The sequence below is a fragment of the Drosophila erecta genome, unplaced genomic scaffold (genome assembly GCF_003286155.1).
Source record: "Drosophila erecta strain 14021-0224.00,06,07 unplaced genomic scaffold, DereRS2 tig00000055-arrow-pilon, whole genome shotgun sequence".
Lineage (NCBI taxonomy): Eukaryota > Metazoa > Arthropoda > Insecta > Diptera > Drosophilidae > Drosophila > Drosophila erecta.
In genome coordinates this window covers 2314162-2339159 of record NW_020825200.1, presented here as the reverse complement: position 1 = coordinate 2339159, position 24998 = coordinate 2314162, and the positions used below count along the sequence as shown (strand labels likewise).

Here is a 24998-nt window from a genome sequence, read left to right as displayed (position 1 = left end):
GAGGCGACTGGAGACCCAAAGCGGATGCAGTGCAACTGAGCGCATCTTCAGGCCCACCGACGTACCGACCAACCGACCAACCAACCAACCAACCAACCAACCAACCAACCTGACAAGGAACCCCAGCCCCGCCCCCTTTTCCGAGGAGATTTTCAGTCGCAGCCGAGCGGAAATGTTCCAACAATTTATAATTAAAGATTGCCAACTGGTTTCCATGAAGATCCAAGATTTATGGGATCGAGAACACCTATCAGCTAGCACCTCCAAACATTTTGCATTACAATAGGGGGCTTTTTCCCAGGCGCGTGGCGTTTTTCATTTTCGGCCAGGGGGATACATAATAATTACGAACACTTGAGAGCATTATCGCACACTGATTACAGTTCCAGGTATATTGTCTTATCTATGTTTATGTGGACAAAGCTCGCCAATGGCCGGCCTAGATTGCGGTGTCATTCGGGTAATGGGCATTGCGTGTTCGATCAGTTTCAAATGTGGAGTGTTGGGCTTTTGGCGCCCATGCTGCTGGGCTATCAGCATGAATCGTTTGTTTAAACTTTATCTTCTATTGATTAACAACTAAATCTAGCGCCCCACGCGAACTCGACGCCGCCCACAGACAGACAGCGGTTTCCTATTGAGTTGTTTCGTAGTAAACTTGGTGGGTTTTAAATTATTTAAATTATTACCTCTGCGAGCTGTTTGCTTCGTTCGCTGCCGTTGCCAAGGAAGTGGATGGGATCTGTAAATGTTTACGCGCCTAATGATTTGTTTGTAGTCGTTGCACACACTCCATAATCGAGATTATTATGGCAATTGTGAGGAATCTGGGAATGTTAAAAATTACCAAAATAAAATACGAATGTTAATTGAGATAATTGTGAAATAATCCCGTTATTGGAATATTGTGGCGCATGCAAGTCTTACAAACTCTGATATGGAATTGTTTGTAAATATTTAAATATAACGCGTTAAAACTGTAAACTTAAGCTAAATATCCTATACAAAACTGGCGACGAAGCTTCACTGTACCTCGAAATAAAGCTCCGATTTAAGATATAAATCTTGGGCGCTAAAACGGATCAAAGCGCGACTTCCTTAAATAATTATCTTATTTTCGTATTCTCCGCGAGGCGCCAGTTCTTCTTTAACTGTTTTAACTGTCCCGCTCTCGCTCTCGCTCTCTCTCTCTCTCTCTCTGCGCATGCGCTGACTGCGACTGCGACGCCGACGCCGCTGCTTTGTTCGCCGCCTGTTCGAATCGAAATCGAATCGGCAGTCAAAACGCCAGAAACTGCCGTGCTGGGCGGACGTGTTGAAGTGTCGCTCCTGAAAGCAACTAGACATTCTGCTGTAAATGGCAAACTAATATGTTTTAAATTGATTAATTCACAATTAATAGAATTTAATTCGTGCGCGGCGTTGAGGTAATGAACGGTTCTTCCCGCAGACAACTTAACTCGGTGTGTGTTTACTTTGCCCGGAGTGCGAGAGTGTGTGGATGTGCGCGAAACGGAAATAAGAAATAAACAAGAGCGACAGCAACAGCAACAACAACAGCAACAGCAGCGAGAGCAAAGCGACGCAACAAGAAGTGCAAGCAAAAGTGAAAAGGAAGACGAAAGAGGAAATGCCAAAGTACAACAACAAATACACGAACAAAACGCCAGAGTGCAAGTGCATCGCGTGAGTGTCTTACAGTGTGCGTGTGAGTTTGTGTGCTCGCTTCTGCTTGTGTGTGCGTGCTGCTGAGGCGGCGGCGGAAGTAAAAACGCTTGACTTCGCCTTCTTCTTATTTATTTGCTCCGCTTTGCGGCTGGCATTCGTCGCAGAACGAAGCGAAAACAAAAACAAAAACAGAGAGCCAGGATTAGCCCCAAAAGCACACAACCACCGCCCACTCGGCGCCCGCCCCCCACCAAAAGGAAACAGCAACACAAACAACAATGGCAACTTGGCGCGACGCCCTCTTCGTCATCAGCAGATAACAACAAGAACAACATCGAATTAACAGATACAAAACCAAAAACAAAAAAAAAACAAGAAAGCGAAGCAAAAGCTAAAGCATTCTGGGATCTGGACATATCCGCTTCCGCGTTGCTTCTGTCGCTAAAAAAGCTCAAGAATCGAATCCGAAGCCCAACGCAAACAGACGAAATCACTCACTCACCTTTACAGTACGTAACCACAGTGCACAGTGGAGCAAACAGGTAAGAAACTGGCTCATTTCTATACATTTATTGGGAACTGTTAGGAATATCCTCTCAAAAATAATAGCAGAAAAGAAAGCAAAAAAAAATACATATTTTTCTCAATATGTATGCACAATGATTCTTACAATGTCTGGAGTCCTTTATATTCTTAATCGCGCAAAAGCAGCAAGCCATTAGGAACAATCTTTAATCGCTGTTAACAGACATTAACCTTGTATCATCCCATTGTCGCTGTTGCTTTTTTACGAATTGGTTAAAATACCGTCTCTTGGTACATCTATTTCCCATAAGTACGTCACAATGGTCATGAAAACAGAAAAGTGTCTTGTCTGGGCAGCTGATAAATAATTGCTCCACCTTAATCTGCCTTTGGTTATCTGTTGCATATGACTTCGCCACCGCGCTCCACCCGACGTCTTACAATGTCTCCGTTTTGGTCTCCGGTTGAGGTCAACAATTTGTCGGATCTACACGTGTAAAAAGATAAGTTGGACTATATTTCGTTCGTACTACACACATTTGGGATGGTAAAAGACTCGGCAACTACGGTTTATCTACGGTTTTAGTTGATTTATTTGGCTGTTCAGAGGATCTGATTGTGGCGTTTTCATTGGGGCTTGTTTAAATATTACGAGTTACAATTTTATGGGAATCTTGGGAGTGGTTTTATAGTTTAATTATTGTTATCTGATTTTTGTATGTTGAACTATTGTGGAAAACCTGTTCTTGTCTTCTCCAAATATGATTAGATATTTCTTACAGTCGAGTTGGATTGTGATGTATTATTAAATACGGTTGAGAACCATATGCAAATAACTCAGTCTAATAACAATATGATGTGATAGTAATTTCTCTTCCCAAGCCTACTGTCTTGACTTGCATTGTATGCATGGCACGCTCCACCGATTCCCTAGCATTCTACGATACGAACGAGATCGATTCACCTGGAAAATAGCCTCTTCTATTCACATTCCACTCCACATTACGGTACCTATGTATGTACCTAGGGGCTTTTCGTAATGCCCGTTGCATCATATTGGCCAGTCCCGAGTTTTCCGCCACGAAAATGTTGGAAACGGTAATTATCGGAGTGCATATCGGTGTGCTATGCGCTAATGCTATATACTATATGCTATATGGTATAGAACCGGGCTTTCGGAATGGTTCCTTCTGTTCGGTTCACGAGTCTCTTGTTGCATGCACTTTTCTATGGAAGTGAAGTGAAACAAAAGCGGAGCGTTGAGCTCCAATTAGGGTGACTCCGGCGACTCTGGCAAGCGTCAGCGAAATCTTATCGCCGGGGCGCTTTGGCGAAATAAATACCCACACTGCCATAAAAGCGTATGTACATACATATGTGCATATATATGTATGTACATATGTATATATAAAAAAAAAGTAAAACAGCCAGCAGAAATGTGTTTATTTATTTGCCTTTGCCGACCGACGACGTCGAACAAATCAGCCAAACAGTTCCTGCTTCTGCCGCAGCTATAAGGTATATTGTTTGTATGTATATGTGTATGATTTCAGGAGGTGGTGGTGGGGGGTGCGAACTAGACACACACCTGATCGTGCGGCCACCTCCGTTATTTTATTTTTTTTTGACGAGAGCAGAATTCTCGCCAATAAATTTCAATATGTATAAAACAAACACTCATACTGTTTGGGACACAAAAATAGATCACGGGAAAAGGAATACTTCTTTAAATGTTAAGAAATGGAAAAAATGTTAAGGTGATTGTCGTATTTCTATAGCCAGTCACTTTTAAAATTAAAGAAAAAGAATTGGAAGTTATATTACCTTTTAATATCTAATCGGTAATCACCTATAATAAATCAAAAGTAAACAATCCCCTAGGATGGTAAATAAGTTTATAACACAATGTCATTAAATTTATCGGTACCTATTAACCTGCCTACGACTGTGCGCACGGATGTATTAAGATTTGTTTCTCAAAAATAAACAGTTTCTCTCTTCAATTAGCGGAAAACGAAATAAAACTTGTAGAAGCTGCGATTTCGCTTGGCGGTTTTCCTTTCCTGGTTCTCTCTTTCCATCCGCTACCCCCTCGCCAAGCCCCTAGAGACTTGGCCTGGTGACCAGCCGGCGGCAGAAAAGCGGCAAAAGCAGCGTAAATACAATAAATTAAATTCACTTCCGCATTGCTCCCAACAAAAAGAAACAACGTAATGGGGAATGGGTGAATATGTGCAGTTGTGTCTGTGTGTTTGTGTGTGGGGCGTAAGACAAACGACGTAAGAGAAAGAGCACGGCAAGTGCACGGAAGAGAGCGGGTCAAAAGTGTAAGCGGGAGGGAGACAAGCGGCGATCGCAAGAAAAGAGGAAGATGGAGAAGCAAAGCAAACAGGTATAAAGACTGTTGATCGTGGGGAGAAAAAGTGTGGAGAACAGAGGGAGATGGAGCAAGAAAACATCGACCTATTCCCTCGCACTCACACACACATACAGTCGGCCACCAACTGACTCACTCGCACTCACACGTGCGAATCACAGCCAACCCGAACAACAACATCAAATCAACAACAACTTGCGGCGGCAAAATAATGAAGGGAAGAGGAAGAAAACGCCAAGCAGCAGCAAAAACAACAATAAAAAAACGCCTTAAAGCGGCTGAGATATTAACACAAAATGTCGAGCCAGCAAAAAGTGCATGTGTGTGCGTCGCTCTCTTTTTCCAGTCTGTAAGAAAACGACATGACAAGTTCTTCAGAAGGGCCAACTATTTGAGAATTAAACCAGAAGCAAATGTACAATTTCGGGATTATCACAGTTGTTTTTTATTTTGGAAATACTGCTCAGCGCTTATTCATTACTTTCATACAGAAATAACAAATAATAAAGATATGGTAACCACAAGCCTCAATTAATCATATTAGGGTCACTTAAGGGTTAAGGTCTCAGAGAACGTCGCCGAATACTCACACACTGATAATTCCGTGCATGTGTGTACTTTGTTGTGGTCTTCTTCTTGTCTTTCCTGTCTGTTCGCTTTTGTTGTTAGGCGAATGCTTTAGCTGTTTTTCTTCTTCTTTCTACATTGCTTCCTTTTCTTCTATTTCGCTTGCGTTTGTTGGTGTAACTTGCATGCGGAAGCTTGCATTCAATACGTATCGCACACATTTACATACAAAGACGCATTAAAACATACATATGTACATGCATATGAACATTCGTATATTGTTGCTATCGCGCAGCAGATGTTGCTATTGTTGTTGGCCGCTGTTTTTGTACATTTGCATTTAAAAAGCGGCGAACGAACCACTTGTGCGTACTATACATCCCATTGTAACCCATTTTATAGTGCAACGAAATCACACTAACCTGAATTTGCCATAAATGCAGTCAGCTTCCATTACGTCGCGTCTCAAATTCGCAAAAGAAATAAAGAAAGTAGTGCAAAAGGCAGGCGAGAAAAGCAGCAGCAGCAGCAACAGCAACACTCCAATCAACGATCGTGCGAATTTGCCATTAAAAGCGGTAAAATATAAACACAGCGCTTCCCTCTCTTTCACTCAGCTCATTCTGTCTCTTTTCATTGGCTACAGTGGTCAAGTTTCGGGAATTTATTTTAGAATTAGGCTTAAAGGATCTGCTCAGTGGGAATCTCTATAATGTATTCATGTATTCAGAAAAAACTTTGATATTGTCTGTTCCAATGAGATCATGCCTTTCAGAGAAATGAATCACTTTGTTTTCCAGAGGAATTATAAGTTATTTGTGTAGTCAAATGATGAAAAGCTAATCAGTAAAATAATACAGTACATTCATCATTTAAAATTATTTAAAAATATGTGTAGATATCAAATGACAAATTCGATGTTTTAATTTTAGGACAAATATCAGTAAAAATAATATTACGGGGAAGTGTTCAGCATTTATATCCGCAACTTGCTATGCAATCTATATACATATATTTAACTCTGCACTGGCAGATCTCCACCCAACGGGCGATCCATTCATCTTGGACTTCTGACAAGTTCCCGCAATCTTTTCTCACGATCATCATTTCCCCATGTTTCCCAATTTCTGCCCGCACCGAAATCCGACTAAAACCTAGTGCACTAATACTCGTATTACTCCACTAGTGTATGGGATGGTGCTGCCTCTGTCGCTCTGGCCTGCACCCATCTCTTTCGCTGTCTGAGTAACCTGTTGTGTGAATTATGTTACGAACGTAACGTGTTTCAAAATATAGGAAGTCTTGCTTGAGTTATAATACTCCGCTCAACTCGACTTTGGTGCTTTAACGGTGACTTGCTATTATCTAACTACACTGAGCGGGATAGGGAGAGTAGAAGATAGAGTGGGAGAGGGAGAAAGAAGCGAACGAAGCGAAGCAACAAACAGAAAAAGCCAAAACACACAACACAAAAACAACAACACAAATATTCGCCGCAATTTCTGCAGTTTGTGGCACATTTTCCTTTTGGCACACATACGGAAAGGGGAAGGGGCACCCAAATGGGGAAGTGGAGTGGGTGGAAAAGGGGGGCAAAAGTACATCAAGCAAGAAGTGGAGTAATGTTGTGGAAAGTCGCTTTTAAGTCGTCGTCTGTCGATGCAACACAATTAGGTAATTTTCCTTCTTTCTTCTTATTGAACTCCCATGGGTGGTTCAGGGGGGTGGAGGAAACCCCCTGGCCCCCATTGGGGGGATTGCGTGGTGGCGTATAACGTAACAGTTTTGGGTGCACCTAGCCTAAGCTGATGGCGTAACGCCAAAAAGGAAGTATCCGTAACGCTTGTCTATCGCTATAAGAGATAAAACCCAGAGACGAAGCAACAAGGAAACCTCGAGCTGAAAGAAAGAGACGGGCTACCCGGGGGGTACGAGAGTTACACACCCAAGTGTTATGGCCTGGTAACAAGAGATACTTGAAGCGACCCTTCCTACGTCACACACCGGCCGACGATTGTCCATTATAGTCTCTATCTAATACAAAGGGTAACTGTAACTATACGGAACTGATAAATTAAGTATGGGCACACTGAGAAAAAGTAACATATAAATCAGTTTGAACAAATCCCAAGTTATTTATCCTCAATTTACAATAAATGCCCCCATTTAAAAACGCGCCTATCCAAAAGGGCAATTAATATATTTTTGTGGTATTACGATAATCTGGATTAAGTCTCAAATGAAGAGCAAACCTAAATCAATGCCCAAAGGAATAAAAAACCATTACCTGTAGGATATCGAAGCCGTACCATCACCTTTAACCTACCTGTTGGACCTACAACAATGGGTCGAGTTGAAAGCGGAACAGGTTCGCAACTTTGTGGGTGGTCCCTGGCAATAATTGTCACTCTCGAGACCCTAACTGTGCGACCCTCTCAGCCTCTCACGACCTCTCGATATGATCCCGACCTAAATCGACCCCTCGACTTGACCCGTGCAAACAGAACGCACAATGGAGTTTTGGCATTTGGCACTTCAAGGAAATTGCATTCAAAAGGCGGAAGAAGGAAGAGGAGTGCACCGGGGGGCGGTTCGAAACAGCAGGCCCTCCACTGAGAACAATGCAGCTGGTGAGGAGCCGCATTCCCAATCCCGTCGTCCTCCGGATTGCCTACTTCAAGACTCAGCGGGCAGCGAAGAGGAAATTTAGCTAGTTATTGTGCCACACTTGCAATGAATTGTGCACGAGAAGTGCACAAAAGGAGGTTGTTTTTGAAAGCGATTTTCATTTGGTATATATTTCTACCATTTCGGTATGGTATTATGGTCTATTGATTCCTTATTTCTAGCTACGAGGGTACTTAGCGCTCTCATTCCTTTATTTTTTTTTAATCGAAACCGAATTTTGGCAAATCTTTCATAAATCAATTTGATTTCGGAGCCGATAGCACAGATAACGCTGCCCGAAATTCAGTTTTTTGGGACCCTCTAGCTGGTAAACCCTACGTGCAGTGGTAGTACTACGTACATACATACATAGGTATGTGCCAACAGGTGTGCGTTTGCGAGTAATCAGTTTGCGCTGACTGATAAGAAAAGTGGAAGGCAGCTCGGAACCAAAGTCATGTGGATGGTAAGGGGCGGGCGAACAGGAAGGAATCCAAGGGAGCGGGAGGCTCCAAAATGTGTTTTCGATACAGTGAGTGGTCTTTGTTGGGGAGTTGGGAGAGGGGAAGCTTGGGGAACCGGAAATGACGGCAGTACAAGAATTTACGCTTTTGCTATGCGCTCGAGTGGGTGGTTCTTGTTTTTTGTTTTGTTGTTTTTTGGTCTTAATTGATACAGTAATCAGTCGCAATCCATGTCACATTTGCCATTACCCTTTCTTTTGCTTTTGCTATAATTTATTTATTATTATTACACTTCTACACAGTTCCTATCTGGGCACACGTACAATCGAAATACGAGGAAAGCAAAGAAGCAGCAAAACAAAAGTATTTAGTTTTTTATTTTTGGCTCTTTTGTTGCTTTCTGTTTTGTTTAATCATATCGCACGGTATTCACAAGTGTTATTATAATGATTGCAGTTGTTGTTGGGCCGAGAATATTGGGCTGTTCAATTATTTACACCTTGATACGCAGAGATACGAGCTTTGAGATTATTTTATTGCTCCTTTCGTCAGGGCAGCACTTCAAAATGCGTTTACGCAATGGTGGAACCGCCGAATATAAATAGGGTTCGTTTCCAAGGTCGAAAGGGGTAGGGGTAAAGGTCGAAAAGGGGTAAAGTGGGGCATTTTCAAATAGACGATTCATTTGTAATATTTATTGTATCAGTTATTTTACTGTTTCCAAATATTCAATTTAAATAGTTCACTAACTAATAATCATATTTCTATTGTTTATTTTCAGGTAACTAAAATATTCTATACATAATATCTGCTTGTACAAGTAGATCGGGATCTCCTGAACGAAATTTGTAAGTCCCCAACGAACTCGATTGATTCTAAGACATTATTACATTACTATTAGGAAAAGAGCTTTCCTTAAAAGTTGCCCATTATACGTCTTACTACGGAAAGGGTTCATCTAAGGAGTCATTTTACTTCAAAGTCCACTTGGCAGTTCTCTTTTTCGTACTCAAGGAAGTCAGTTGTGTCTGCTCAAGTGGCAAGGAATCCTCTACCTATGCCTCATCTCCTCCACCAGCACCTAAGCCCAAATTGTTTTATTAATTCTGGAATTACAGTTGAGAAATTTTCAAGCCAACGCCGCCCTGTCTGCGGACCAAGTGTCAAATGAAACGACAGCCTCGAAAATACCCTCGGGCCAGATGAGATGAACCCACAAATGAGGGGATGGGATGGGATGGGATGGTATGGTATGGTATGGGATGGGGTCCGAGTCAAGCAGGAGATTATATTATAATTTTCCAAGTAAGGCAAACACGAATTAAAACAAACAACAAAATTGACACGAACAGCACGTAGCACAACGATGTTGAAGGAGCTGAAACAGAACAGAACAGAAACAGAAACGGAGATTCCGACTCGGATTCCCGGGCCGCAGATGGGCCACTCTGCTCCTCTATTGTCGCCAAATTCATAATTAGCAGCAGCTTAAATGAGTTCTTGGCCGCCAGCAATGCGCAGCAACCTCAAGAGATCCCCAGATCTTAGAGGGCTCTGTCTATTACAATTGTTAGTTCTTGGATTGCCAGATTCTGGGTATTCCTCTTGTTGTCTCGTGCGCCGAGTGCTGTGTCGGTGGTACTTTTTATCTCATTAGGTCGGATTGCCACGTTTTAGTGGCTACTTAAGAGCAACTTGCGGCATAGCCAGCAATTCTTTATTATTATTGTGTCCACACTCACTCCCCCCTGCCATTGTCCGTGCTTATCAAGCTTCAAGCTTTTGCTTCTCGTCCCCATATATGTGCGTTCATATAATTATCATCGTTATTGTGGACTTGGGTGAAAACAATCTCTGGAGAAGCCTTTTCAAAACGCGCGCTCGCCTGCTAATCAGCTCTCCTAGCTCAGCAAGAAGTGAAATGCAAAAAGCCAAACTATCAAAGTGCAGTCGGGAAATTCCGCCTGGAAACCAAAGTCAAATTAGCCCTTGAGGAAATTCTCCCAACCCCGCCACCACCTTCCAAGTGCTTTGGATGCAGCTGATTGATTGATACTACTCGCTTCCTTGATTAAAACTCAATAGGTTCGGTTGCTGGAGAGCTTCACATCGTTTCTGTTGACTATGGCATTTCCAGCTAGTAAATAAATAATAGTCAAACGGATTTCATTTTCCTGTGAAAAGCAACATTAATAAGTTTTCAAGGAAATCTTTCCTTTCGCTGCGCTGCACTTCAATTGATAGTTGATATGGAGCATGGGCTTTACCGTCTTATCTGCAATCCGGTTCCGATTTCAACCGTTTTTTATGATGTTTGTAACGCTCTTCTCTTAATCAATAATTCGTGTGCCGCCCTTTTTAAAAATCCCCCTTCCCACCCACCAGCACCCTAATCGCTTAAAGATATGGCCAATTTCCTGAACACACTACAGAGCATTAGCTCATGTATTACACATCATCAGCGATTACATGCTGTGGATTCCCACAATCGAACTGTCGGAGGAAGTGAGCGATGGTCATGATGATGACGATGTTCCTGCTGTTCCTTAGTGGACTTGGACGTGGACTCGGCATTTCCCGGCCTCCGTACAACCCGTGCTCACAACCTGCGGACGTACTACACTCGTATGGTATTAACTTACGCGCACTTACTCTTCATGCGATCGCTGATTTTTTGCATTTCCCTGTTCCCTGCGTCGCTTGGAACCAGATTGTGATTATAGACAAGCGTCAGCGTCTCTCTGTTTCTGTTTTCTGTAGCTCGAACATCCGCTTCCGCATTTATTAAGTGTCTTTCCACGACGACGCTTAAAACGTTCCCCACCGGCCAACTCGGTTAAGTTGAGATCGGTTCGGTTCGGTTGAGTTCAGTTCGTTTAGAACGTTTTTACAATTCAGGTTTGGCGGGCTAGCTCTGGGCTTTGTTTTTTCTTCGCTATTTTTTGCTGCTCGTTCTCCTCTGTAATTAAGATGCGAAGCGCGATCGTCAAAGTTCTTTGGCTCCAAGTGCGGGGTAGCAGGCGGATGAAGCCGCTTCGCCTCGCCATGCATGCCTAGATGTTAGCTATGTATGTGCTTGATTACTAGTGCAAATACTAACTACCGGTTTAGATGCCCGACCAGATTGTGAGCAAAAAAAAATAAGCAGAAGAAATGGACAGGCGATCGAGTCAGCTAGCGATCACTTATTGCACAGAGAAAAATTGGGTCTCAGATCGGGACTATGATCGTGAACATGAAGAGAAATTGGAGATCTAAGCACATTTATGTACGGTTTTAAATTTAAATTAATACCATACACAAATCATTCTTAATTAAACACGTACTTTGGATTGAGATACATTATATTTCAATTTGGATTACAATTGCATTTTTCTGGTGCCTTGTTATTGATTTTTAATCGGTTTATCAAGAAAGTGATAAATAGAACTTAGTTACAGCTCGAGGAATGCCATAGGCCATCCAGTTTACTTCAAACATATAACTTCCCTCCGGAAAGGGCAGTGTTTTGGTTACCTTATTATTTATACTATGATATGGCAACTTGTCGAGGACAATATCATGCTAAAATGAATATAATATGAATATTTATCTAATAAACATAGGGTATACCTACGTCATAGGGACAAGTGTGGTTCATGTTGGAATACTCTTTGTAAAAGTTGTAAAAATAAAGAGCAACCGGATTGGATTTCGGCGATTTTAGGAATCTGCACGCGTCAAAGGTAATATTGTAGAGAAAAGGCTTATAGCCATTCAAACGTTGATAAAGAGCAAAATTCACCTAAATTGAAGAATATCAACTTATTTTGATTGCTTAAAATATAAGGAAATATATTTAATGTATTACCTTAACTTTGTTTATGGGTCGCTTTAGGAGGTTTACTTTAATGGAGACATATTTGTAAGATCGGTTTACAGATTTCAGATAACAATATTCAACTAAAGCGAAGTCTTTATCCAGAGACTCGCACTGTACGTTTGTAAATTCCACTAGGGAATAAACCTAAAAGTATATATTTAAAGATGGGTTTTCAGTAATAACAATTTTTTACCTCTGTGAAAAAATATATGGAAATCATCAGAAAAGCAACAGACAAATTCAGCTTCATTGCTTTTTGTGTATATATTAAACTGGCTTATAAACTTGAAGAACACTTTATCTATAAAAAAAATAATGCAATTGTAATTACAATAACGCAGTTATACACAGTATAAAAGTCTCCAGTCTCCAGTCTCCAATGTTTAGCTACTTTTTTTTTGGTAAAATATGATTCTTGCAAATCATTCCCTTTTCATACCGCACTATTTTAAATAGGCAAATTTGGAGTATTGGTTCAAATTGTCAAACTATAAACTTCATACCACAATCGTTCTATTTTATAAATATGGCTCTTAAATACACAATCAAATCGGCAGTAAGCGGGAAAACGACTGCGAGAAAACCGAGCTTGCTGGTGGTTAAATACTTATGTATCAATTAAAAAAAATAGCTCAGTTAAAGACCATCAATTGAAATAGATAATACTATTCACAATCGGTTTGGTTTACTCTCATTTAAATAGTTTTTTAAATCGGTTTTGTTGGTTATATTTTAATTATGCAGCGAGAATATTGTGCAGTTGAGTGATTTCAGTGGATCTGAAAGAGCTGGAGTTAGAAAAAGTTTTCCATATGAATGAATAAACCAAAAATCAATTTAATTGGTTTATTATCATCGGTTGACTACGCTTTGTATAAAACTAAATAATTGCTGAGCAATAATTATGCTTGATAATAAGGGAAAGTACCTTTTATTTAATAATATTATTTATATAATCTCTGAAAAGTGTGCAACAGGTAGAAGGATGCGTTTCCGAACCTGTAAAGTATATATATTCTTGATAAGCATCGATAAGGATTATTTTTCCTGATAATTTCTATCAAAATGCTCAATTAAATGTTGAAATTTCAACTTCGCACTCTCTGATCTGATAGTCGAGGATCTCGCCAATACTATAACGTTCTCTCTTGTTATAACCTAGAATGACTTTAATCGCAGTGTATGCGGCTCAGCTAGGTTGCTTTACGCTGGACCCCGATCCAATTGTCCACAGGAAGCTGGAAGATCAGGCCGATCAATAGTCAAGCAGGAAGTCGCTAAAAGTCTTTCTTCGATGGGAAGTCAGTCGCGAGCAATAAAAAGTGAAGGGGAGTCCGAAAGACTGAAGTTGAGTCAAGTCAGATTGCTCTATGTATCTATGCGCTATCTTATCTGCGGAGAGAGGCATATTTGTTATGAACTTACTGAAACTCAAGCAAATCGTAAACATTTCATAATACATATAAACATTATGGTGGAAGTGTGCGACAGCGGATAGCGGAACATGTTGTATCTTTTATGTGTTCTGTCTATTTCTGTTGGTCTTTATCAAAGCAGCGACACCCAAGACAAAAAGTAATCCTAGTTAACAGATATATATCGCCATGTGAAGCGCCAAAGGCCTCCGCAGCAGGTGTGCGCCGAGGACGGGATCTGGAACTGGAAATGCGACTTGGGGATCTTATCAGCTTGATGGGCAAGGTTCCTTTAGTGTTCTTCATGCGAAGATTGCCCCCAGAAGATTGTGTTGATGGCTGGCTTGTGGGTGGTTCAGTGATGCTCAACGGAAATGTTAACTTGTGATATGAAATAGTTATACTCTTATCGGAACCGAATGCTATTCACCCACCTAACTACAATGTTAGGTTTTTTCTCTGTTTTCTGCATTGTCCTTCGTTGCTCCACGTAAACTCGACTCAAGAGTAGCTTATGGTCTTCGAACACGGAAGCTACTCATGTCAACCAACTCAATTGAACCCGTACTGACCCCGACCCCAAGCCAAAGAGACGCACATGAGATGTCCACTGGCCCCTTTTTCTGCCCCCTCGTTGGCAACCCCTTTCGATATAAAGGGGCAAACATTAAATTCTTGCTGCAGGCAGCAGTCCAACAATGATGATGATGATGTTGATGAGTGCCTTATTAAGTTAGGATGGTGGGCAGGAAAAGCATTGGGGAGGAGGGGCGGAGAAGATTGATGCAAGTGCGAGAAAATCGCAAAGAGTTGAAACAAAAACGCAGATGCGACTAATTGAATGTAATGGGCACAAATGATGCGGTTGATGCGGTCTAGGTCTATGAGTATCCAGCTCCTCACCAGCAAACACTATGTATACACAGAAAAAAATTGGGGAATCCCTATTGGTTGGATAATTCATGGTCACTATGTGTTTTAAGGGCAAAACTGTAATCAAGGAATCTATACAATTTTTGTTTCCCTCAGTGTATCTAAAACTCCCCATCATCAACCCCTTCTGAGAGCAAAAACAAGAATGATTCTGAACTCTTGTCTGGGCGTTTGATGAACTCATCCATCGTATGGAAATGAAATATCTGACTGGCGATCTCTAGTGTCTCTCCCTCTCTATCTCAGTGGTTCTTCTTATTCCTAGGTAGTTAGCTACCGATTCGATCATAAGCATTATGATAATGATCGTAATGATGCTGTGCTTTTGCGCCCTTTGTTTTCCGATTGTTCCGATGCTCTTTATGAAGTCCGATATCTACCTAGTCATGAGAATGATCAGCATAGCAGAGGTGTGTGTTGTTTGTGCTGTGGTTTGAGTTTGCATATTTATAAGAAATCCGAAGAGGTTATCGAACGTTTGATATCATTAGGCAGTCTATCTCTTTGCCCCTTCGAAGACCCGACAGCACATAAAGATGAACAATGAGACAGCAGAAAGAGTTCCACAAGAAAGAGGTAGAAAATAAGAAAAAAAAAAAAAAAAAAACAACGACTTGAAGCCGAGGTTTGAGCTACATTAGAACAAACACGTCACGTAACGCCTCCAGCAGCTGTGGATCTCGCCATCTCTCTTTTATTTTTCTACACCTCTCTTTCCGATCGAGCAAAACAGAAGAGCTCGAAGGTAAATCTGGAGAAGAGGTGGAGGACTCAATGTTGGCCAGATCTTGTCGCCTGATCAAAAGAGAAAACTACAGTGGTATGCACTATTTCGATTTGAAGGTTTCAAAAGTTTTTGAAGCTCTTGTGTTCCCTGAACATATTTGGTAGACGGGCAGTCGATGGTTTATATTTCTATATCGACTAGATCTTTCTAGAGATCACTGTATTCTAATGACCTAAGCAAGCTTTGAGTGAAAGAATGCCTGTGGCCCTCATTTCTTTCTTCATTTACAGCTACCGCGAGGCTTTCGGCCTGGCTCGACTTGAGCTCGCGTTTTGGCTTTTGGTAAAAAGTGCGTAACGATGATTGATTTGCCTGAGCTTGAGCTTTGAGCCTCCCTCGTTGTTTGAGGGCTGGCTTAAATAGTGACCGAAGAAATAACAATAAAACAAAAGAAAAGAGCCTGCGGCTCTCGAGTCTGAGCACACAAACTGACTATCTAGACAGAAAATGAACCACAGACATTTGACTTTATTTCCCCCACTCTTCTTCGCATACTTTTTCTATATATTTTTTTTTCGTTTTTTGTTGCGAAGAAGAACCCGGAATTGGCGTTTTTTATTTATATATATTTTCTTACTCTTTTTGTACCAACATACCAATACAGCTAAGCGAGGGCAAACACAAATAGCAAACACGATACGCTCACGCGCTTGTTATGCACGCTCAGCACCGTCTATAAGCGGTGGAGAAAATGGGGGGTAATACGGGGACAGTGGGGGCTATGGTAGATCAAGAGTTACGAGCGTTGTTGCTGTTTCTTAAATATAAGCGACGACGAGTGTTGTGAGCCGAGCAGTTATAAAAGCAAAGCAGGTCGTTGACTTAGCTATTTCGAATTTTGAATATATTTTTTATGCTTATTAATTGAGTATTTGATATGAGCGGGCACACAGACACAAATGGCAATATCCGAGCCTGAAATACACGTGAAGAATGTAAACACATCTATAGGAACCACATGAACTCGAACCCCAAGTGTACCTACACACCATTACTCATCAGAGCTTATTGATTGCTCAAAAGCCTGCACAGATCGGGGAATTGTAAATGTGACACTCTTTACGTTTTATTGATTAGCTAGTTACCTCTAGAAGTAATTGCCGTGACTGTTGATCTTTTCTTTTCTATATGAAATAAAAACCGTAGATACTTTACGATGTATTGCATTTTTAAAGAAACCATACCTCTTCTATCGACCTTAATATCAAAGCTCTTTATTGGCTAAGTGAATCCCCAGATTACCTTACATCTGGCTGTTAAAAGAACATCGTATACCTACCCCGAGCGATATGAATCGAACTGAGAACCCCAAGAAACTCATTGAATTACACACAATTTGCGGACTAGGGTCAAATCCCTTGGCTTTAGGGGTTGATTTAGGGCCAGAACGAAAACACCAGCCCAACAGAAAAGACGAGATAAACAAAAACGATGCTGCACTTGAGCTCGCTCAAGAAAGACCTCATAAAAGAGATCAAATGTCAACGACAGCAGCAACAGCAGCACCACCACTATATGCATGAGCACCACCATAGGCACCACATGCCTCGTCATTCTTCCTTTCAGTTACTTCATTCCATTCTTTGATGGGCTTCAAGGAGATCCGTAGCCCGGTTTCCAAGAAGTCCTACAAGATGTAAAGCAAAGTGCAGATCAGGTAGGGGAAGGACGGACGCATTTCCTCATTGCTGCTCTTCTACCTGATCGGCACACTGAGAGAAATGTGGGAGTGGGTTCGAGAAGAGCTCGAGGAACTGAAATAAGATAGAAAAACAAAAAAACATATAAACGTCTACTGCATTGAATGAAAATAGCAATGACTATACATTTATTCAACATTTTTTTTAAACAGTTCTTCAGTGTAGAAAGGGAGACAGCATCCCTATGACTCTCTCTTTCTCGCACCTTCCCTTCGATCGAACGCTGAGCCGTTAATCTTAATGCGCCATGGCTGCTGTCGCTTCTGTCTCTCTTCGGGTTCCTTTTCCCCGACATTTCTGATTTTCAGGCTATCAGATTTTCTTATTTTCCCATCGTTCTTACTGCGCACTTGATGCACCCAGTGTGTGCACTGGGCTGAGGGGCGGGGAGGCATGGCGGGGGTCCAGCGAGGAGAGGATGCGCCTGCGGAAATTACTCATTAACGTTCAACTCCTGTCCGTCCGGGCACTCACTCGGGTGATTCACTTGGCAAGCTGGAATTCCAGCTGCGTCTAGGAGTGCCGATCACAAATGCCATTTGAGTGTCGTCTTAAGGGGCTAAGCGATAGGGAAGTACTGTGTATGTTAAGTAATATGCGAGCTGGATGCCACTTTTTACTTAATAATATTAGAAGGCTGCACTGGTTAATCCTTGTCGTTTCCATTTGCGACACGTCTGTGAAATATCTCAAAAAAATTTAAAAGGTTGTTTCCCACAATGAAATTATCCAAGAATTCCGTAGAAGATTTCGTACAGCAGATAGCAATAATAGTGCAAAAATCCAAGCTGGTATGAACGTTTAACGTATCTTATCTGATTGCTGTCCCACATAATCCTTTCCATTCTGTTCCATAGGAACACTTAGCTCCTCGACTTCCTTATCCGTCTTTTAGATCTCTCATGTCCCATTTTCTAGCATTTCCGATCCCACGATCCCGCACACGAAAACCCCTCCTCCTTGGAAATGTTTTTTCTACGCCAAAAACGGAAACATTGGCAATACTCGTAGAAAGAGCTCATGGCATTCTTTAACCCATTTGCTTGTTTTTGGTTTTCCAGCTTTCCTTCCACTCCCCCAGGCATTTATTTCTTTCTTTCTTTTTCTAAACTGATCGTTTTATAATTTTCGTTTGTAATTTCCGTTGAAACCGGTTCCAGATCGCTCGCATACCTTACCTCTGATTTTGAACTACCTGTGTGCCTGACTTGATTTCGAGTTGTGCCAGAGAGGGAGAGGTGACTGAATGCTGCTCTTTTCGGATTCTTCTCTGCCGCGCCTCCTGTGTCGAGATTTAGAAATATTCTTTATACTCTTATTGCGTGCGTGAGAAGACGTGATGCACTGAAAGAAATCAGTATTACTTACTATGTTGAATCCTTTGTCCTTGTAGCTCTGTGAGCAATGCCCCACGGTGGGCGCCAAATCTTGTAATCGCGCTCTTGTAATGCATGACCCAAATCAGCTGTTTACATTTCTCTCAGTGAACTTCCCCAACTCTGCCTCTTCCTGGGCCTGCTGCTCTGCCTTCCTTTTCTTTTTTTTTTTTTTTGTTTCTGTGTTTCTGTTGCTGGCTGATGAGCATTCATTTGTCATTTTACTACGTTCCACCGACTCGAACTTTTAGCCGAATGTTTATTTATTTTGTGTTGCTGTTGCTGGTGCTGCGGAACATGTGTGCACTAGAATATATGATTTTATTTTAGTGAAAACTCAACCATGTGTTGTGGCAACCGAAATAACACGTAGGATCGCTCTGGTGTGAGTGTGGTGTGTGCCTGTATGTGGAGTGTGCACAATCAGCGGCGGGGCATCAGCATTTACCTCTAGCTCTCTTCAAAAACAAATAGATCGGATCGGTTGTGGATCGGATAGACCCCCTCTAAGCCCTCTACATGCACAATAAAATATTCAAGGCGATTATTATCATCCTCATCATCACCATCATCCTCCGCCCACCCTACACCTTTTTTCCCCCCCATCGCCGTCACAAATATTTCTTGTTCTTGCCCTCCCTTTCTGGCGCTCTTGGCAGCGCTCACTTGTTGAAAGCGCTTCCCGGAGAATGAGGAAGTTTCTTTCGGGAGAGCGAGGCAGTCGGATCCAAGTCGGTGAGGAGAGAAGCGCGATAAATCTGAACATGTGTGCAGCGAAAACGTCTGGTCCGGCTATAAGTGGGTATAAGTACAGCAGAGGACGAGCAACTAGTACCAACGATCTGAGGTCCTAACAAAAATCGACACTATAATGTTTTAAAATATCTTAAATATTCTTCGCCATGGTATTGGTATTTTCCACCAATTGTCTGTGGATAGGGTCCTCCATGAGTAGCTGATGTTACACGATCTCCCCAAGCTCCCAAACTCATCATCATTTCGATCCACCGACTGAGACTTGCTGCTCTCCTTACCCACTGGCGGATTTATTAGTTGCCCCATCGCAGCAGCGTCTTTCTCCAACACGGGTTGCTCCCATCCCATCCCACTCCCTCTTCTCCGGCTGCTGCTTTTGGAAACGGGTTTGCTGCTTGGAATGTGCACTTCCGTTTGCTGCTGCAGCAAGATACGAGAGTGGGCAATGGGCACGGCTTTCAAGTTTCGAGAGACGTTCGACTTGGCCGCTCCCCCGTTTGCCCCGCGCCGGGTGCCATCAATACATTCGCTTATGTTGAAATCTTTACAACAAAAGCAAATGATCACCGTCATGTGTGTATACGTCTTTCGGTTTTTGTGTGTCTGCGATCGCTTTGTACACATCCGGAACGGCAGTGTACCGCCGCCCATGCACACCCATACACCCGGAGACATCACACATTTTTGGTGGAAATTACCATATTGAGAAATTTACAATTAAAAAGCTGCCGTCCATAGGCTTTGGCGACTAAGAAATGCTCTAGGAACCTCAGCTAAAATGCTTACTCCTATAAATATACTAATGATTGCTTACTTACTGTACGTTGATCTGAAAGATTTCTCATCTCGTTTTTTACACTACTCATGGTTTTTTTTTTTTTAATTTTTTTTGGCAACCTCTAAAACAGCTATCAAAATATCACCAGGAAGTGAAATCGGAACCAAGGTTGTGGAAATTTTCTTATTTACGAATTTCTTTATTTCTTTTGTCGAGGTGTGAATTGTCAACTGTTACTTTATTAAGTATCCGGATATGATAGCGGAAGCGCCTAAATGGGACTTAAGGTTGGGCCCCACATTGGGCGCCAATTGCTGGGTATGCACATGCGGTAGGTTTTGATTGGCATGCATCAAAAAGCTAGTAATCAATAAGAATACAGCAATGGTATGTGAAATCAAAGTTACATAAATTTCCAGGTCAACAATCCATGTGGTGGGATTTAATTTTTCTCCGTGTAGCGCATTCCCGAGTTCGTTGTGGTTGAACCTTTTTTTTTTGGAACTATCTTCTCCCGCTCTTGCTCTTCCCCTCTCGTCGGCCAGCGCCTCGGTCGCTGCGGGGGTGTGTTGCTGGCGATGCCGATGCCGCTGCCGCTGCCGCTGCCGCCGAAGATGCCCGCTGAGCGGAGATGTCGAGGAGGAAGAGCGAGAGAGGTCCGGTCCAGACCTCTGCCGCTACCTGATCCTCTGCTGCGCCGCCCCGGTCTCAGCCTCAGCCTCTGCCGCTGCCAGTGAGTCACGCTCTGCGCTCTGCGCTCTCCGAGATCGAGATCGAGATCCCTCAGCCAGTTTGCGCCAAGTAGTGTTCGGATGCGCTTGCCCGCTATATGCCATATATCGCTGTACCATCACGCTCACACGCGCAAATAGATCGTTCGGTCGCGTTTCTGTTGTTTTTGTTGTTCTTGCGTCGGCATCGGAGAGATATATTATTTGTTTATTTCATCCTCGTCCATCGGCTGCCCCGCGACGATTATGAAGAAATCTGATTTGGTTGGAATGCGAATGTCTGTCTGAGTGTCGCTCTCCCGCTCGCTCCCGTTGACGGATCGAATCGGACCGGATCGTATCGGATCGGTATGTGTGGCGTCTGGGAGCGGGATACACTGGCTACCCCTACTACCCCCCTCCCCGACTAGGTGATGTGTCCGCTTAGATATTTCTCTGGCGGAAGTGTGTCGACGAGTGATCAACAACATCCATTGGCCACATCCTTTTGCGTTGGAGATTACTCAGTAGTGAACTTTGAACCGCCAGAGGAACCGTGTGCTTGCCAATCGTGCCAGAATCCATGGTAGTTTTCCGTATCTGCTCTTCCCAGAAGTTAAAATAAACAACAAGTTCGCCTTAAATGATTCAAATAGTGCTGTGAAGAATATTAAAAGTGTCTTAATACACATTCAAAAGGATCAAATAATACCACAAAAATCAGCTTAAAGGAAAAATAAATGTAGAGGGTTTGGAATGGATGTGATTCATGATGGCCAACATTAACATCGATTAGTCACAATATTACTGCAAAAAAAGATAAAAAACTATGTATATAGTGTTCCATGATTCAATATAACTCACATTACTATTTAATTCGCATACACTAAAAATGGGATTCCTAGTGTATGTACTATGTATATAATTTTATATCTAATGCTTACTTATTCCACTTAACTGATGTCAAACTTTTTATCTTATTCATTTTCAGATAACACCGCTTAAAAGCAATTCCAGTGGCTTCCACTAACCCACTGACACGGATCCGCTGACCAGGACATTTCCTTACACACTGTGGCTGCATGTCCAAAATGAAAATGCTCCCAGTACAGTTATCATTGAACTCGCTGAATCCCGGCATCTGGAGCGATGTGCTGTGGCGCTGTCCTCCGGCGCCGTCCAGCCAGCTGGCGGAGCTTAAGACTCAACTGCCCCCATCCCTGCCTTCCGATCCGCGCCTCTGGAGCCGCGAGGATGTGCTTGTCTTCCTGCGGTTCTGCGTCCGCGAATTCGATCTCCCCAAACTCGACTTTGATCTCTTCCAAATGAACGGCAAGGCGCTGTGCCTGCTGACACGAGCGGACTTCGGTCACAGATGTCCTGGGGCAGGAGATGTACTCCACAATGTGCTGCAGATGTTGATCATAGAGTCCCACATGATGCAGTGGCATCTGCCCAACAGTCCAGTGACGCCCACCAGTCGTTATCCCCTGTCGCCGCACAGCCATCCGCCGACGCCCACGTGGCCACCGCTGAATGCTCCTCCAGAGAACAGTCCCTTCCACAGTTCTGCTCACGGTCTGGCAGGTCATCATTTTATGGCGCCGAACTCGGTTACGCTGAGTCCGCCGCCCTCAGTGGATTCCCAGGCGAGTAGTCCACCTCAGGCACCTTACCAAAATGGAGGAGCCCCTGGAGGAGCATCAGGATCAGCAGGAGGACCAGCCCCAGCTGCAGGAGGAGCCACAAACACCAGCAATCCCACATCGTCGAGTGCCAGCAGCACCGGCAGCAATGGCTCCCAGCCGAACATTATGCCCATGAAGGGTATTAGCAGTGCCAGCAGTAATCACTCCGATTCCGAGGAGGAGTACTCCGAGACCAGTGGTGGAGTGAGCAAGTTGCCACCAGCACCACTGTCCTACAGCACGGCCAGTCCGCCAGGAACTCCCATACTGAAAGATATTAAGCCGAATTGGACGCAACAGCTCACGAATAGTTTTGTGAACTCATGGTCCCAGCAGCAACAGCAGCAGCAGCAGCAACAGGCTGCTGCAGTGGCCGCAGTAGCTGCTCAGGCGCAGCAGCACCAGTTGCAGCAGCAGCAGCAGCAACAACAACAATTGCCCCAGAAGCTGACCCTGGATAATACTGCTGGTCCAGTTGTGACCCCCGCTGGAGGATCCATCTCCGCACCGACCACGCCCAGTTATATGTACAAAGCAAAGAGAGAGTTCTTCCCCGAGAATTCGGAACCTAATACAAGTAAGTTGTTAAGTGAAGTTGTTACCTAAACATTGACTAACGTATATTCTTAATTGTTCATCGCAGATGGCCGTCTGTTGTGGGACTTTTTGCAACAGCTGCTGAACGATCGCAACCAGAAGTACAGCGATCTGATAGCCTGGAAGTGCCGCGATACGGGAGTCTTCAAGATCGTTGATCCCGCCGGACTGGCAAAGTTGTGGGGCATCCAGAAGAACCATCTTTCCATGAATTACGACAAGATGTCGCGTGCCCTGCGTTATTACTACAGGGTAAACATACTGCGCAAAGTGCAGGGCGAGCGACATTGCTATCAGTTTCTGCGCAATCCCACGGAGCTGAAGAACATCAAGAATATATCGCTCTTGCGTCAATCGACACCGACGAATGGCAATGGCGGCAGCCCATCGATGCCACAGGGCAGCAGCCAGGCACCTGGAAGTCCAGCTGGCCAGAACTGGAATCCCCAGCAACAGCAGCAGCAGTCCCAGCAGCAACAGCATCAATCGCCACCGCGACCCGCCTCGCGGAATGGTCCAATGAGCCTGCCCGCCGTTGCAGCGGTGGCAGCAGCGGCTGCTGCGGCCTACGGTCCACCACCCACATCGCCGCTCTTCATGCACGCTATCAATGGAGCCTTCCACTACCTTTCGGCGGCGGCAGCTGGTCCGCCACCCAATTCCCCTGCCCTAAACACCCCATCCACTGTTGGAGGACCCGACAAGTTCCAGTTCCATCCCCTAAAACTGGAGAATGGCTCGGGATCGGGTTCGGAAAGCGCTGGCGAGGATCTGAAGCCCACGGACCTCAGTGTGAGCAGCAAGAGCACTGCTACCAGCAACGAGGACTGTTATCCGTAAGTGGATTACTATTAATATACCATTTCAAAATCATTTAGCTAATCAAACTTTCGCTCTGCAGACTCATTCGCAACGCTGACGGCCTGACGACCATCAAGTTAATACGATACAACGAACACCAGGTATCCGCTTCGCCAGCGGGGCAGTCGCCCAAGCACGAGGACCAGCAGGGAGGCGCCTCCAATGCCAGCTGCTCACCCAGGCCCATGGATCAGGCCAGTGAGCAAGCACAGCCAGTGCCCATGGAAAGCGATTGCAATGGCGGTGAGTCGGAGGACTCCTTCCGACATATGCAGCAGTAGGAGACAATCACCGCACTACTTCCATCTTCCACTCCCTCCTGAACACACACACAACATTACCTGAGCTAAATAAAGTGGGACCAGCACAACAAGCGCACAGGCACATAGACAGACACTCTGCTGGATATAATTCTGGATGCCTTTCGGTTAGGATGGGTCGCTTAGAATGCAAACGAAACGGAAAAATCATTATTGGAGAATTTGTTGCAATTTCATTTTGAAATTCTCATTTTATGAGAACAGCTTGTATTCCTTCCTTACACGAAACTTGATATTCAATATTCAACTTCAAAATCAAAGGTTCTTCTAATAACTGCTGTTTTATACTTTCTTTGCGGGTGTCAAACGACCTGTCCGACTTTCTGTACATAAAAATCACATATGCATAAACAAACACACAATCATACATACATTTATTTTATAGATCAAGCGTATTTATTAAGCTAAGCTAAGCAAAAGCAGAGTGCATGTAATTTCGTTGTTGTAAGTAGATTTCTTGAGCCGGCGCAGCGCAGCCTTCGATTATGTGCCAATTTCTACATTTATCAAACAAACAAAAATATGCCTAACCATAATCAATCATATAAGTAATGAGTAGCGAATAAGGAGTAGAAATTAGCCAGTAGCTTAGACCGTAAGTGTTGCCACCTTTGAGCTTTACAAATGTTGCCTCAACAATGGTTTCAAATTTATGAAAACAAAAAAAAGAACAAAAAACAAACAAACATTGTTAAAATCGAAAGAAAGTGAAGGAAATATGAAATTTGAATTGTTGTCGAAATTGTTAATTAATATACAAATCAGCATAGAAAGAGTTTTTGTATACAACAAGACAAATTGATTTCTTGTGATAACAACAGAATTATCTTTGATTCACTTAGGCTGAATGCTAACGAAAAAGGAGCAGTTCCAAAAAGCGAAGCTGAAACAGTTTTGCGATCCTTCGTGCGAGGATGGTGCTGCTCTTGCTTCAAGATCAGCCAGAA

General features: G+C 43.2%; 2 protein-coding genes across 5 annotated transcripts; one reads left to right on the top strand and one right to left on the bottom strand.

Annotated features, from left to right (window-relative positions):
* The first annotated feature begins 1272 nt into the window (after window positions 1-1272).
* On the top strand, window positions 1273-24998 carry LOC6541292 (ets DNA-binding protein pokkuri). 4 transcript variants are annotated; one of them, XM_015159702.2, is made up of 4 exons: window positions 1273-2210; window positions 21577-22850; window positions 22917-23706; window positions 23772-24998. In XM_015159702.2, the coding sequence occupies exons 2-4, from the start codon at window positions 21668-21670 to the stop codon at window positions 24010-24012; spliced, it is 2214 nt and encodes a 737-aa protein (XP_015015188.1). In that variant the 5' UTR covers window positions 1273-2210; window positions 21577-21667; the 3' UTR covers window positions 24013-24998. The 4 variants fall into 4 exon arrangements, with proteins under 4 accessions (XP_015015188.1, XP_026835019.1, XP_001968361.1 ...); XM_026979218.1 differs by lacking the exon at window positions 1273-2210 and adding an exon at window positions 20312-21491; XM_001968325.3 differs by lacking the exon at window positions 1273-2210 and adding an exon at window positions 20663-20954.
* LOC6542210 lies at window positions 11649-12380 on the bottom strand. Its single transcript, XM_026979221.1, is given in 4 exon segments — window positions 11649-11838; window positions 11936-12052; window positions 12119-12274; window positions 12324-12380. Coding segments are annotated over 4 exon segments (492 nt in total). The 3' UTR covers window positions 11649-11676.